At 41.3% G+C, this 13,179-nt stretch overlaps 1 protein-coding gene across 1 annotated transcript in view; it reads left to right on the forward strand.

The window, feature by feature from the left end:
- Nucleotides 1–13,179, forward strand: part of dvl2 (dishevelled segment polarity protein 2) — a 36,359-nt gene that overhangs the window by 9,573 nt on the left and 13,607 nt on the right. The window contains exons 2-3 of the mRNA XM_050067677.1: nucleotides 2,801–2,870; nucleotides 8,806–8,960. Of these exons, the coding sequence (XP_049923634.1) occupies nucleotides 2,801–2,870; nucleotides 8,806–8,960 (225 nt within the window). The remainder of the gene's footprint in view (nucleotides 1–2,800; nucleotides 2,871–8,805; nucleotides 8,961–13,179) is intronic.

Genomic DNA, 13,179 nt, shown 5'->3' on the forward strand with positions numbered 1-13,179 from the left:
TTTTCCAAGCAAATACAACATGCTAACGTTATTAGCGCCAGCCTATGGCATTTTACATGGTATACATTAGCCTAGCGACGAGCAGAGATTTCCTCTGCTCATATGAAGCCAGGATAAATCCCGAAGTATAAATCCCTGAAGGATAAATCACACACAAGACTTAAAATGCTATTTTAGTGGAGGCTTTATTGTCTTCACAATTTATTGTTTCTTATCTGTGAAATTAATGTAAATACAAGTTTCGTTTCCACTGAGGGAAATGGTTTCAGCTTACAGAAACAGACAGGAAGTCTGCGTTACCGCGACGCTGAGCGTGAGGGTGGGCGAGTCCAACTTTCTGTTAACAATGGGGGGTGTTTTGAAAACACCCCCATTTTCACAGGTAACTTAGCCTGTCCCCCGCCGCAGGAAATAATGGATTAATCCTGGAAAGCTATTGATGTAGCACTTTTCTCCTTATGAAAGTAACACGGCGATTATTCGACTAATGAGAATTTGGTCGGACGAGAGCATAGTGACCAAATAATCGACTAGTCAACCAGGAGACTACAGCCCTAATATTTTCAAGCAAGATATAAATTTAGACAACACTGTTTTTATCGATCTAGGGTCAAGTTGTGTTACATAACACATACCAGTGTTCCTCTCTCACACTCTCCACACAGCTCCGCCCCACTCATTCATTCATAAGAGCCCCTTGTCCACCGCAGGAACTTCTATCATTTATCCGGGCTTTTGAAAAGCCTTGGTGCGTTTCCACAAATTACTCGGGGAAAAAACTTTCCCTGAACCCCAAACTTTCCCTGAAAAAGGTACCTAGTAGGGGGGTCGGACTTTTCAGATTACCTGAAGCTTCCCTTCGTTTGTGTTTTGATTAAGGATGGGTACTGACACCCAGTACTAAATTAGCCCCGGGGCTAAATTATTTAAGACCGTAGTATTGATAAGCGCTGACGATATCTGTTCTTTTGTGCCGGCGCTGAACTCCTCCACATCCACACACACACACACCTATACGACATGGTTACCGGTGAACAGTCGAGCGGCCGCGGTGGAAACAAAGTGAAGATAACTCGAAAATGACTCGAGGTGAGGGCAGCTACACTCGTTACTGTAAGTGACATTAAACCTTAGAGAATAAGAAGTCTTAATACTTTATCAATACATGTGTTCAGCAGCATGAACATGTAAACATATAGACGGTGATATTCAATATGCTCCGTCCACAGTCTCTCATCCACTGACACTAACATTATGTCTTACACAAGGACAGCACGCTACTTTTGCTGATAGCGAATTATTACTAATAAGCTCTAATGACAGCTGTCTGTATGTAGACTAACTTAGTTTGACACTTATCTTAAAATACTTTTAAACTTAGCTGCTGACTGAGACAAACAGTCCCAACTTTCTACACCAGCATGTAACCAGCCAAGCTGGCTGAGCCAAATACAGGACACATGCCAAATCATCTACGTCATCACGGTAATTTGAATAAATTTTCCAGAACTTTGCGGTGTGGTGGAAATGCAAACCACACAGATTACCAGGAATTATTTTACCCAGGTAGATAAATTCCTGGTAATAAAAGTTCCTGGAAATGTTGGTGGAAAAGGGGCTTAGTTCTCCATCAACACTCGGACACACAGAGCTGCTCCTCTGTTTAATCTGTCTGTTCATTAGTCTACAGTCGGTCTATATGTTGCACGTGCTACGCTAAATCAGTCTGTGAGATGGATGAAGTTACCGCAGCACACGTGCAATTTGTGTATGAGGTGGATCGTAGCATGTCGCCGTTCTTCTTGGTAGTTTTATTCTACTGTGTGACATGGAGACAGACATTTCATGTATGAGACGTGTGTAACGTGTACAAATGTCTCTCACTCCTTCCCTCTCTCGGCCTCTCTGTTGATGCTCTGTGCATAAATAAGATTAAAATATTTAAATCATTTTCCAGCACTAGATTCATTTGAGAGGCCAACAGATGGCTTTTTAACTCCGCCCACAAAGATTTTTAATTGTGTCAAACCTGCTTGATTCTTGCTATATATCAGTGTAGTCATTTGAAATTACAGTCAGTGTAATCGGATGTTTTCCTCTCCATCCTCCCCTGGCAGGCAGAGTGGATTCACTTACATGCTTTCTTTGTCATGTGCACAGATAATAGAGATGTCCTGAGCCGCTCTTAAGGATTAGTACTGGGGCTCCTAATATTCTCCAGTTGTTATTTAAACTTGTCAGATACATATTTGATAAAGTATTGGACTGGACTCTGAATCATTGGATACTCAGATCAGGATCTTGGCTTAAAAAACAGCCGTCCTTATAATAAAAAAAAAAACCCTTTCTGGTGAATTAAAGTTGAAATATTGAAGGAAATATATGGCTGCTGTGTTGATGTGATATAAAGTTAAGTATAGCTCAGCTGGAGCTACTTCAGTCAGTTGTGTTAGCCCCAGACTGATGCATAAAACACCTGGTAACACATGTAAAAGGAATATGGCAAGTGAACAAGAACAACTTGTCAAAACATATTCTGGTCATATTTTAGAACTAAGCCCGGCGTGTGATTTAGTTCAGCCGTGTTATTGTCATAGCCTGATATATTTTATGTAATGTGTCAGTAATGTAAACCGTTTAATTCCCCCGCAGTTTCACTTTTTTTCTCTTTATGACTCGACTTTAACCTCGGTGTTGTGTTCGGCCCTCGTTCCTCCAGAGTCCACACATCATGCCACGGTGTTATGAAGGTAGAACAATTTATACGTGCTGAAGCTCACCGTGTCTCTCTGTTTTTCAGGGTGGTGAAGGAAGAGATTTCCGATGACAGCGCCAAGTTGCCATGTTTCAACGGCAGAGTGGTTTCATGGGTGAGAAACTGTAAACCTGTAGCATGTGTAAATGTGTGTGAGTGGTGGGTATCCAGATTTCACTGGTGACCATTGCTCTAAATATGTTAATGACCTAATTTAAGTAGTTTGCCACTGAGGCTTCTGTAGGGTTTGACGTTAACTATTTAAGGTGCTTGTTACTCAGAAAGGTGAATTTACAACTGTATAAAAATGACAATAATGTACTTGGGGTTTTTTAAAGTATCTGAACTGTGTCAATATATAAATTATTTAGTTTATGAATGTTATTAAAGTGGCTTTATGTGATGTTTCCACCTTTGGACTTGCTTTCCACGGGGAGAGAAGTGTGCGTGGTTAGCCGTCATGACAGGTCAACAACGTTAAATCTGATTTCAGCGGTCGGCGAAAAAATAAACCAAAAACAAAATTTCAAAACCTATATGACTGGACCATGTGGGAATCTAATTTGAAAGGACAGACACAGGAAGTGTCCACGCTCAGCAGTCAGACAGGAGTCAGGTTAATTTCCAGGGCTGGTACCTGCGGTTATTCCACAGGCTAGTTAATAACATGTCGGGCAGGAAATCCAAAGTGTGGGATCATTTTGAGAAGGTGAAGGACGAACCCAAGGTGATATGTAAACTCATCTTCATTGGTCGACTACAAACATGACGTATCATCTGAAACATGGAAGTAGCTACATGCCCATTAGCCCACAGCGTCATTAACAGGCGGCTCGCTCAGTGTGTGACGTGCACTTGTAGATAAAATATAGGCCTATATTAATGAAGGTTCATTAGTACGGTTTTGTATTTCTCTGTAATGTAGCACAGTGTTAACAATGTTACTGATACTATTCTTTCTCACACCTTCAACTCAAAAATAAAATATATAATTTATGATTAAATTAATATCATAAACATGCAAGCGACTAGTCGACTAATGGCCCTAAATGACGACTATTGGTCAACTAGGAAAATTCTTAGTTGGAGGCATCCCTACTTTTTAATGCTAATTACTTTTATAGTCACTTACAACAATCAGGGTTCGAAATTTAGCGCCAAATGCAGGTAGATTTTCTGTTTGGCGAGCAAGTCTCAGAAGCTGCCACGCTGGATGGTAAATGTTTGTACTAAAATAGTCACGTAATATAAAAAGTATGTCGCTGCTTCTGTCGTCTGTGTCAGAGACGAGCTTCATACTCGCACAGTGACAGGGACTTCATGGTGCATTCAGGTACACCTTGTAAATTCTATAATCTACATTGCTTTGTATGGCAAAGCCTGTGGATGCCAACCATGGTGCATTCAAGTGCACCTTGTAAACTCAGGAATCTACACTCAAATGTCCACGAAGGTCGTTTAAAAGTGAAAGTTTCTATTTTTTATTTATTTGTCATTACGTTCTTGTTTCGCTGCAGCATTTTTAATAATTAGATGCTAAATTCTATTTAAAAATCAAATTAAGCTGCTAACCCCATAATATTCTTGTTCAACAGTTCCCCTGGTACCTCTGTGATCATTTTGAAATTGTTCTACTGCAGCGTTTTTAAATAATTAAATACAAAAGTCATACCCATGTGCATACAATTTGGCCAGTAAAACGTTTTCATGTTAGAAATAAACTATCACTTGCTGCTGGTCTGGTGCTCCTGCTCGCGACAGTTATTTTAGTTTGTAGAAAAAATGCTTGGCCAGTGGATTCTTTTATCTACCAGGCTTGGTCGGTGAATCAGAAAGTTAACTTTGGACATTGACTACAATAACACAAAACAAATCCCCTGTTTTATTATTCTTAAAAAGCGCACCATGCATAAATCTCTCCTTGTTGACAGCGAGTCAAGCAAGGTGTCTCAACCGCTGCCACTGTGGTGCCACTCATCTTGGCAGCTAGGTCGGTAATCACACTCTCTCTTCTGTAGTAGTGTAGTTCTGATTCATTGGAAGCAGGTCACACTTCTCCAGGTTGGTGCTTAGCTAACGTTACCTAGTGTGCTAACACAGCTGCTAATGCTAGCTCCCTTACATCACTCACTTGTTTGACAAGTTGGTTTTGCCCCCTGCAAAAGCTACAGAAATTTCCAACTCATCTATCCAGCTGTTGATGATTTTCCGTTTTCCTTTCGACTCGGTGCAGTTGTTGTAAGGTTAGTTTTTCTTGGTGTGTTCCCTGACACTTGGCCGGAGGGAACATCGCTGCCACGTACACATGCCCTGATTGGGCAATTAAAGCAGTCTGAGTTGGACGTATCATGGGGGGAAAAGGCATATTTCAAGTCGAATATGGAGGAGCGCATAGGGGTGTCCAACAGGGGAAGTAAATTTCTCTTCCACCTTCCCTACAAGAGAGGGAATGTGACACAGGATGAGCTGAGAAGCCTTACAGTCGAGCCCTGCTTCTGTAAAATCATCAGGATCTGGCTTTTCTCTCAAAAGACAGCCAACATCAGCAGGAGCCAGAGGCTGTTTTCAGTAACCATGTTTCCTTTTCCTGTGCCTTCCCCCAGACCTCCCACTGACTAATGATCTTGTCTAACGAGCAGCAATAAAACCAAGTAATTAACTTTAAATTTGAGCCATCAGAGTTACAGCACTGTATATCATTTTGCAACATCTACGTCTACATCTACTTTGGGCTCGTGCTTTGGTGAGCGTTTGGCAAAAAAATCTCCTGCAAAGAGTGAGAAAGCTGCACCAGACTAACTGTCCAGCCAGGTCAAACAGGAGGAAACAGACTCACAAGATCCATGAGAGAAATCATCTCGGAGCTTTGGCCACAGCCTGAGTCACCGTGGCCAAAAACATGTTCTGGTTGCTGAGCTAGACTTTAAAAATGTCCTCCTTTTGCGTCCATTAAACGTGTTGTCTGCTCTTTTTTTTAGTTTAAATGATTCTGTATTTAAAAAATTTGCTTTGTTTTAAATGATCTTCATACTAGTCTGATTTCATGACATATTATTCTCACTTTTTATTCATACAATTTAAGGATGTTTCACAAAAAAAGCACAAGAGCCAAGTTAAACCATCGGCTGTTGGCTGCATCTATTTCCCCTCAATTTTATCCCCGTCATGAATATTTCTGGTATTACGTCCATCCATTTTTAGTCCTGACGGGTTCCTTTTCACCCAGATTACCACTTCTTTAGGCCTTACATTTTTGCAGGCAGTCGGCCATAATATTCTTTGAGTAAGAATCCTAAAAGTAGTAACAATAACTGGAAAGAAAGGACATATTTTCCGGTCTTCATGACAGGTTTTGACAGTTTTTATAGCTGCTGTGAGTCCTAAAAGACTCAAGTCAGGCCTGGATGGTCTGTGATGCTGTTAAAGCCATTTGAATGTCACTAAGTCTGCAGATACATGACATAATTGAACAAATCTGCACATTACAGTGGTTACGTGACCGTGCAACATGTGGAGCCAAAAGGGCTTTCACTCTCTCACTGTGCTAATGGAAGCTCGTGCAGCACAGCTCGTCACCAGTTACAGTACAGCCAGTTGCCAGGTACAGTTTTCATACTTTCCATCTCTCCAGCACAAAGCCCAGTTGTTCGACCCACCCTGCGAGCTTCATTTGAATAGAGACAAAACCGTCGGGACGTGGGGCCCAGATAAGCAGGTTTGAGGCCGGAGCATCTGTTAAGTGCATAAGAAGGAGGGACGGCATTAAAGGAGGGGGAACAAAGCTCGGAGACCAGAGGGACTGATATGTGATCTGCGGGCCAAGACGGATGGAGAGATCCCAGAAGACGAGTGTTTCATAGTCACATAGCCATTAGTGGGGAGGGGAGCAGGGAGTGACTCAGTCTGCTCAGGCTGATAGACTCCATTTGGCTGAGTTATTCTGACGGGGAATGCAAAGCCTTTTTATCTGAACTTGCTCACTGTGTTTACATGCACACCAATATTCTGATATTCTTCCAAACATGACGGTATTAGGAATTTGATCTGGGTCATGTGAACAACACATTCTGTGTGGCCTTATTCTGAATGTAGTATTCTCTGATTAAAACATGTGGGATATGCTGGTATTGTTCAGATTTAGGAGCATTCTTGGGGCATGCATACAGCTCAGTCTTAACTTTCATGGCCTCTCGCCTGTTCATAGTCAGCTCTGTGCGTTGTACACAAGGCTGGGGTAGAGATGCATGCCCAAAAGAAAAGCCCACTTTTCTGTACACACTGTTTATGAGGGCGAAGTGTTGTGACAATACAGTACCTTGAAAAATACTGACATTCGATACCATTTTTGACACCACAGGAGAAAAAAAATTACATTGAGGACATAGAATTGCAGAAAATAAGTATTGAAACTATTTCAAATGTTCAGAATCTGTGCATCGGTGAATTTATATTTTTGACAACAGTATTAGGGCATGCGTCATGGGGGAATTTTACGTTAATTGGAGTCTGCACGGCTGCATGTAAACAGCATAGTAGAATTATTGTCGAAATAGGGGCAAAAACCGGAATACAGAGCTCCAGAGTGCGACCATTTTGGCAACCAAAAATCTGTCAAGCACAACTGAACATACTTATTGGTTGCACCGGCTCACCTGACAGTAATGTTCTGTTTTGAAGAACCAAAGTTCATAAATGCAAGTACCACCCAGAGAGGCGTCTGCGCAGTTAGCAACAGGCTCTAAGGTTAGCACAACAAGCTAGCTAGCAAGTTCGGGAGTCAGTCACATTATGGCGAGCATAAATGAAATACTGGAGCTGGAAGACCTGCCTGGTTTCAACCTGTTCCTGATTAGCGACAACAAGACTAGAGCTGGGTTAAAATAATCGATTCATTTTATTTAAATTGATCATTTCAGTGACCCGATATTGATTCATAAAATCCGAGGTTGATCTTTTAATATTCGCTTTGTGTGAAGCCTTAGTAAACAGGCCATGGTGCTAAATTATCAACGACCGTCGTGTTGAGAAGCTCCGACGTCACCTGTTCCTTTATCTGTAACTGTTGGCTTACTTTTTTACGTATTGGTGCAATTTATAATCACGTTGCAGCCTCTCCTCCTGCTGTCTGTGTCATTCGCAGAAAATCTGGCAGTGTAAAAGGGGCTAGTGTCTGATGTCTGTGTTCTTTATTCTTTCTAAACTTCACTCAGTATTGTGATGTCAGGAATATATTTATTTTATTGACATTTTAGATTTGTTTCCAGTGAGATACTGAGTTTATATTGTCTTTTTGCTGTCCTGCTCAAGAAACATTTAGTCATAAAATACTCAGTTTTATTCCTGCTCTAAATTTATTCATTTATTTTAATTAATTCCTTGCAAAATTTACAGTATCACTTCTCTGAAAATCTTTTTTCACACACTAGTAAAAATTGGTGTTGTAACTGAAATATCCCCAGTCAAATCCAATCAGGAAATCACTGAATGCATCAAACTGCCAACAGCTATGGATTGAAAATGTGTGTGCAGTTATTTCTAAGTGCTCTGGTGTCAAAGTGCATGGATCTGGAACATTCCCAGCGTTAAATAGATGATATCTTTCTTATATTTTATCCAGATACGCCCAGATTATTTTTGTCTCACTCCATCTTCTTCCCTTCCTGTGTGTTTTTAATGTTCAGGTAATAGGATGCTGTTTGGCATTCATCCTAATTGTTGATGTGTGTTCCCTCTGTGTGTGTGTGCTTGTAGGCACTGTTGTATAATGAAGAGAGACAGGTTAAGTGTGGGATAGCGTTTCACTATGCCCTTGAGACGTCCATCTGAAAAGAGTACAGTGTTTGTGTGTCAAAGTAATTGACATCTTACCCGCTTCTCCTCCCTCCTCCCTACCTCCTCCTTTCATTCCTCTCCTTTTCTCACCCTCTCGTCTCTCTGCCCTGTTCTCAATTTGTACCATTTTGTTTGGTGCCAGTTTCTCTCCCTCTCACTCCACATCCTGTCTCTGCTGTTTTTGTGTCTTCATGTTTTTCTGTGTCTCTTTGTTCCAGCTGGTATCTTCAGACACTCCAACAGCAGAGCCTCCAGTGGCAGTGGTGCCCCCTGTGGAAACCACTACCCAGCCTTCGCCCCCTCCTCCGCCCCTCCCACCTCCACCTGCAGAGAGGACCGGGGGCATCGGGGACTCCAGACCGCCCTCCTTCCAGTAAGCAAAGCACACTCACTCATTTTCACCATTTAAATCATTTATACGTTACATATATATTCACCTGAGGAGCGGCGTCACACGGCCAAACGCTGCACATTTATTTCTCCAGTACGTTAAAGCTCATCGTACACTTGTGCTTCTCCCGTTGCTGTAAAGCAGATACTGTATCTTTTCCTGAATATCACAAACACTCCCAGTATCACCTTACTACAAGAATAGCAGGAATACTACAGCTCATTTGAACCTGATCTTAGCTGGAGCCTCCCTTGTTATTAACATGTCCAGTACCAGGAGAAGCTCTCAGAACATTTAACAACCGACCTGGTTTTCTAATGTTCTTACACACAGTCTGAAGATGTTTTTGGCTTTTGTTCTATACTGTAAGGGATAGTTTGGATTTTTCAAAGTTGGGTTGTATGAGGTTCTTCCCCATAGATAGTGTGTTAGCTAGTAGATGGCTGTCAGCCTGCCTCCAGTTTGGAGAAGTAGACAGGAGTACAGCCAGGGAAGCTAAGAAATGTTCTGCTGTGAACAAGGACAACAAGAAAACATATTTCAGCAACTTAAAAGCATCAACATCAAAGGTCCAGTGTGTAGGATTCAAGTGGATATATTGGCAGAAATGGAATATAAGAAAATAAGAATTGTTGTTAGCTACAATAGGGAGTTGGTCCTCCACAGAGTTCACCACGTTGTTTCTACAGTAGCCCAGATTGGACAGGAATTGTTCTCTTTACGCACCGAAACCGTGGCCCAAAAATCAAGGTACTGACCGTACCATGTGCTACCTGTACCGTTGCACCCTAACACTTAGAATGATATTTTGGATATTTGGACTTTTTGGTCGCTAAAATACGCTTTGCTGCTGCCACCCTCCACAGCAGTACACTGCTTACCTTCTGTAGCGATACTCCAAAGTGGGGCTGTGTTGGCCACCATCACCTATACACTGACTGGTTAGATACCTCGCACAACTTCCAGTCAAAAATGTGAACTTTCCCTTTAAGAAGGCTTTGATTTTGGTTTGGAGTTGTTTTTCAGGCAACCTAATAAATACAACACATGCATTGGCAGCACTTTTGAAACAGCACCGATGGCATAACATGGTAATACGAATCATTTTCTGTCCCTGTTATGTGGCGGCTGATCTCGTCTCGTCACAGACCTCATTGTTTACCCAGTTTGTGGACATTGATGGCTGCTGTTCTTCTCTGAGTTAGCAGCTACCTGCTGCCAGCTGCTTTTTAAATCTCCCACTGTGGGTCACACGCGAAACATGTCTTCAAAACGTCACACACTTCCCACCCATAGTCTTGTCTTTCTGCGGTTTCACAGCTGTTACTACCTCTGCTGCCGTCTGAAAGGCGAGAACAAGACTGTCCCACCATTCAGCTTTTCGGCGAGGTGGCATAAAGGTGCAATATTCCCGCCTTTAACAGGCAGTGTTAAAGTGGCTTTTGTCTGTCTGCTGCTAACTGATGGGCAGGTAGCATATGGTGGGTTTAACAGAGCTTTGACGCTAATGAGAACGTTTAGACTGAAGCGAAACTGTAATGTTGCGGACTATAAACCAAAAGAATAAACTGAAAGAGGCTACAAACTCATCGTTGAGCTTAAGGTAGCATGGAGGCAGGCGATAATTCTCTGTGGGTTTGTCACTACAATCTATCTCTTTCACATCACACACAGACACTTGATCCATTGTTAAAATAAAAATAGTGACTATGACAGCTTTAAAGAGTGTGAAACCACAAGGCAGGCTCCTCACGGGCATTTTCAGAATTAAATTAAGATCTCCTAAATGAAAGACTTTCCTTCATCCTTTAACATCCATATTATCCTGCTGAAATGTGGGGAAACCATTACTGCAATATGAAGAGGACCTGCAGTCTCCAAAACAAACTAAGTATCTGTAATTTTAATGGCTTCTTACCATCACTCTGAGCTGCTCGAGAAGTATGTTGTCTGGAGCTCTTTAAGTTTGGCTTCAGGGTCACATGGAGTTCACACCCGTCACTGCAGCCTCCCATTACGGCTGCAGAGTTCTCGTTCATTTCTTGTGTTTGGACGTCGTCCTGTCGGTCTCCTGCGGCTGCAGGAAGGTGGCCTGATGGTTTTTGAATTTCAAATTAAACACATATTCTTTTTAACTTCACTAACTGTGCGGTTCTTGCAGCCAGAGGAGGATTAACCACGTTAGCTATGTTTTTTCCATGCTGTATTTGGAGCAGGATCAGCACCGTTGCTCACACTGGAAAATTAAATGTAATTCAGATTGTAGGGTCTCTGTGACTGTCTGATAAAGAAGTCTGTTTTTAAACTGCTTTCATCATGAACCACAAGCCGCGCTCTGTCTGCCTATGTAATGAGCATATTTGTCGGTGTGTGCATGGTACTGAAGCCTGCGGCCTCGTGGAGGCTTACGGGGGCATTTGCTTGTTGCTACATGTTTATTGGCCTGTTACCAGCTGTGGATGTGACGACGTGGTTTCTGGTTTCTGCTTGCTCCTCTCTCTGTACGATGTTAGTGGCATGTGGCTGTGACAAAAGTGACTTTGCAGTAGTAATTAGAGCTACACTGACATATTCACTGATACTAGATTATTACAACACAGATTCCAAATTAGTTGGGACACTGTTTAAAATGTTTAGAAAAGCAGACTGCAATTATTTGTAAATAATTTTTAACATATATCCAGCTGAATACAGCCCAAAAAAAAGATATTTAATGTTCAAACTAATAAACTTTGTTTTTTGTAAATATACACTCATTCTGAATTCGATGTCTGCAACACTTCCCAATAAAGCTGGTACAGAAGCTTGTTTACCACTGTGTTACATCACCGTTTCTCTTAACAACAGTCAGTAAACATTTGGGAACTGAGGACACTAATTGTTGAAGTTTTCTAAGTGAAATTCCCTTTTCAAGATTCACAAGCAAGCCCCAAAAATTTTTAAGATATTAAGTCCCTCCAGGAGCTTGCGGCAAAAATAAATAAATTTGAATTTGCGGCCTATTTTATCAAAAATTGTGATACAAATTGCAGCATTTTTACATGATTTTCTGCAGGAAATTGCGGCTAATGACAAAAGGAGAAAAAATGTGATTTTCTACTACCTCCAGAAAAATAAGTCATGTAATCACTTGCTATAATAATCATACTGAATATTACAAAAATAGCTGCAAATGTTTTTTATCGTTCTTTTCTTTAGTTTTACTTAATTAGTTTCAAAACATGGACTCCAATAATGTTGCAAAAAATCCTGAGTGAATATCGTAGCTCTCAAACCAGACAGTGTGACTGTAAAACATGTCAGCTACATCTCCTGTAAACATAACATTTGAATACATTCAGCACATATTGTCTGCATTTAAACAGTGCAAATTCTTATGTCAATACAGAGCGTTTCTCCATACTGCATTGCCATTAGCACATTTTATGACGCGTCTGATGACGTTTCAAATGATGTCACATGCGTGATGACTTCCGGTCAGCCGGAAAAGGAGGGACTGATAAAGACTGTCTATGAAAGACGGGGCCAAAATACCATCTGAACGCTGTGAGATATTAGTTTCTTCATACAGGAAGCTTGACGCTGGCATTGCAAACAAAGGCTCCTCCATAGTATTTACTCTTAAATTAATTTTTTCTTGTCATTCCACTGTATTGCACATAATTTTATGGAGTGAAATATTATGATTTCTTTATCAGGGTAGTCTCATTGAGCTAACACCAACGTCTGGTCTAAATTTCATGTGAAATATGCTCTTTTTTTTTTTACCATATTTTCTTTAAAAAAAAACTATAAAATCAATCATTCTTTGTCTCCTTTGTGCAGCACTTTGCATCGAGCGCTCTGATTGGCTGTTAAACACTACAGGAAATAAAAATGTCACCACTAAAATAAGACGACAAATTACTGTCTCTGTCGCAGCCACACGTATAAATAAAACTGACACCGGGCCGTTTGAAGTAATTTAGATTCTTCATGTGTGATGAAATATAATGATGTGTTAAATAGGAACCGACCGATTTATCGGCCGATTATAGCCATTAGAGAATAATCGGGGGGCGTCGGTAGCGTAGTGGACAGTTGCGGGTTCGAGTCCGGCCTGCAACCCTTGCTGCGCGTCAGTCCCTGCTCTCTCTCTCTCTCTCTCTCTCTCTCTCTCTCTCTCTCTCTCTCTCTCTCTCTCTCTCTCTCTCTCTCTCTC

The sequence above is a fragment of the Epinephelus moara genome, chromosome 17 (genome assembly GCF_006386435.1).
Source record: "Epinephelus moara isolate mb chromosome 17, YSFRI_EMoa_1.0, whole genome shotgun sequence".
Taxonomy (NCBI): Eukaryota; Metazoa; Chordata; class Actinopteri; order Perciformes; family Serranidae; genus Epinephelus; species Epinephelus moara.